This window comes from Saprolegnia diclina, assembly GCF_000281045.1.
Source record: "Saprolegnia diclina VS20 unplaced genomic scaffold supercont1.84, whole genome shotgun sequence".
NCBI classification, from domain to species: domain Eukaryota; phylum Oomycota; class Saprolegniomycetes; order Saprolegniales; family Saprolegniaceae; genus Saprolegnia; species Saprolegnia diclina.
Genome location: NW_008246151.1, coordinates 42,940 through 43,496, shown reverse-complemented (window position 1 = coordinate 43,496; position 557 = coordinate 42,940). Strand labels below are relative to the sequence as shown.

At 56.9% G+C, this 557-nt stretch overlaps 1 protein-coding gene across 1 annotated transcript in view; it reads left to right on the top strand.

Annotated features, from left to right (window-relative positions):
* SDRG_15092 (hypothetical protein) overlaps positions 1 to 319 on the top strand; it is a 5,160-nt gene extending 4,841 nt beyond the window's left edge. The window contains exon 12 of the mRNA XM_008621254.1: positions 29 to 319. Within this exon, the coding sequence (XP_008619476.1) occupies positions 29 to 256 (228 nt within the window). The 3' untranslated portion in view covers positions 257 to 319. The remainder of the gene's footprint in view (positions 1 to 28) is intronic.
* The last annotated feature ends 238 nt before the right edge of the window (positions 320 to 557 follow it).

The following is a 557-nucleotide window of genomic DNA, read 5'->3' as shown; positions in this document are numbered from 1 at the left end:
TTTGCATTGACGCTGGGCCGTTTCGTAGGAGTGGTGCAAGCCGGCGTCCGTGGACCTGCGCCAGCTTGTGCCTGGCGCAGAGCATGTCGTGGTCAAAGAGCTCACGCTCTCGGCCAACGCGGTCAAGGGACCGTCGCCGACGACCGTGACGCTCCAACCGATGCAGGTTAAGTCGTTTGAGCTCTGCGTGGAAGGCAAGCGTGCCCCGGTGTACGATGCTGCCCTCGCGTCGCTGGTCGACGGCCTCGACTTTTAGTCGTTGGGGTTCAGCCAGGTGTTCAGCTGCAATCCAAATGCAACAAGGTTTCTTGGACAACGAGTGCTGTTTATTATGAAAGCTGATACGACGACGGCACAAATAATATCGTGGTGCCATTTTTAAACCATCTCCCGCGAGCCGACGCAACTTGGCCGCCAATCTCGAGTTTGAAACGAAATCGCCCATACTTGGCACAGTGAGAGAAGACACGTTGGGGTGCAGAGCAGACCCTGTCACGCCGCCACTGCGGTCCTGGAGCGCGAGCAATCGTCGACAACACATAGATAGCATTGCTCTT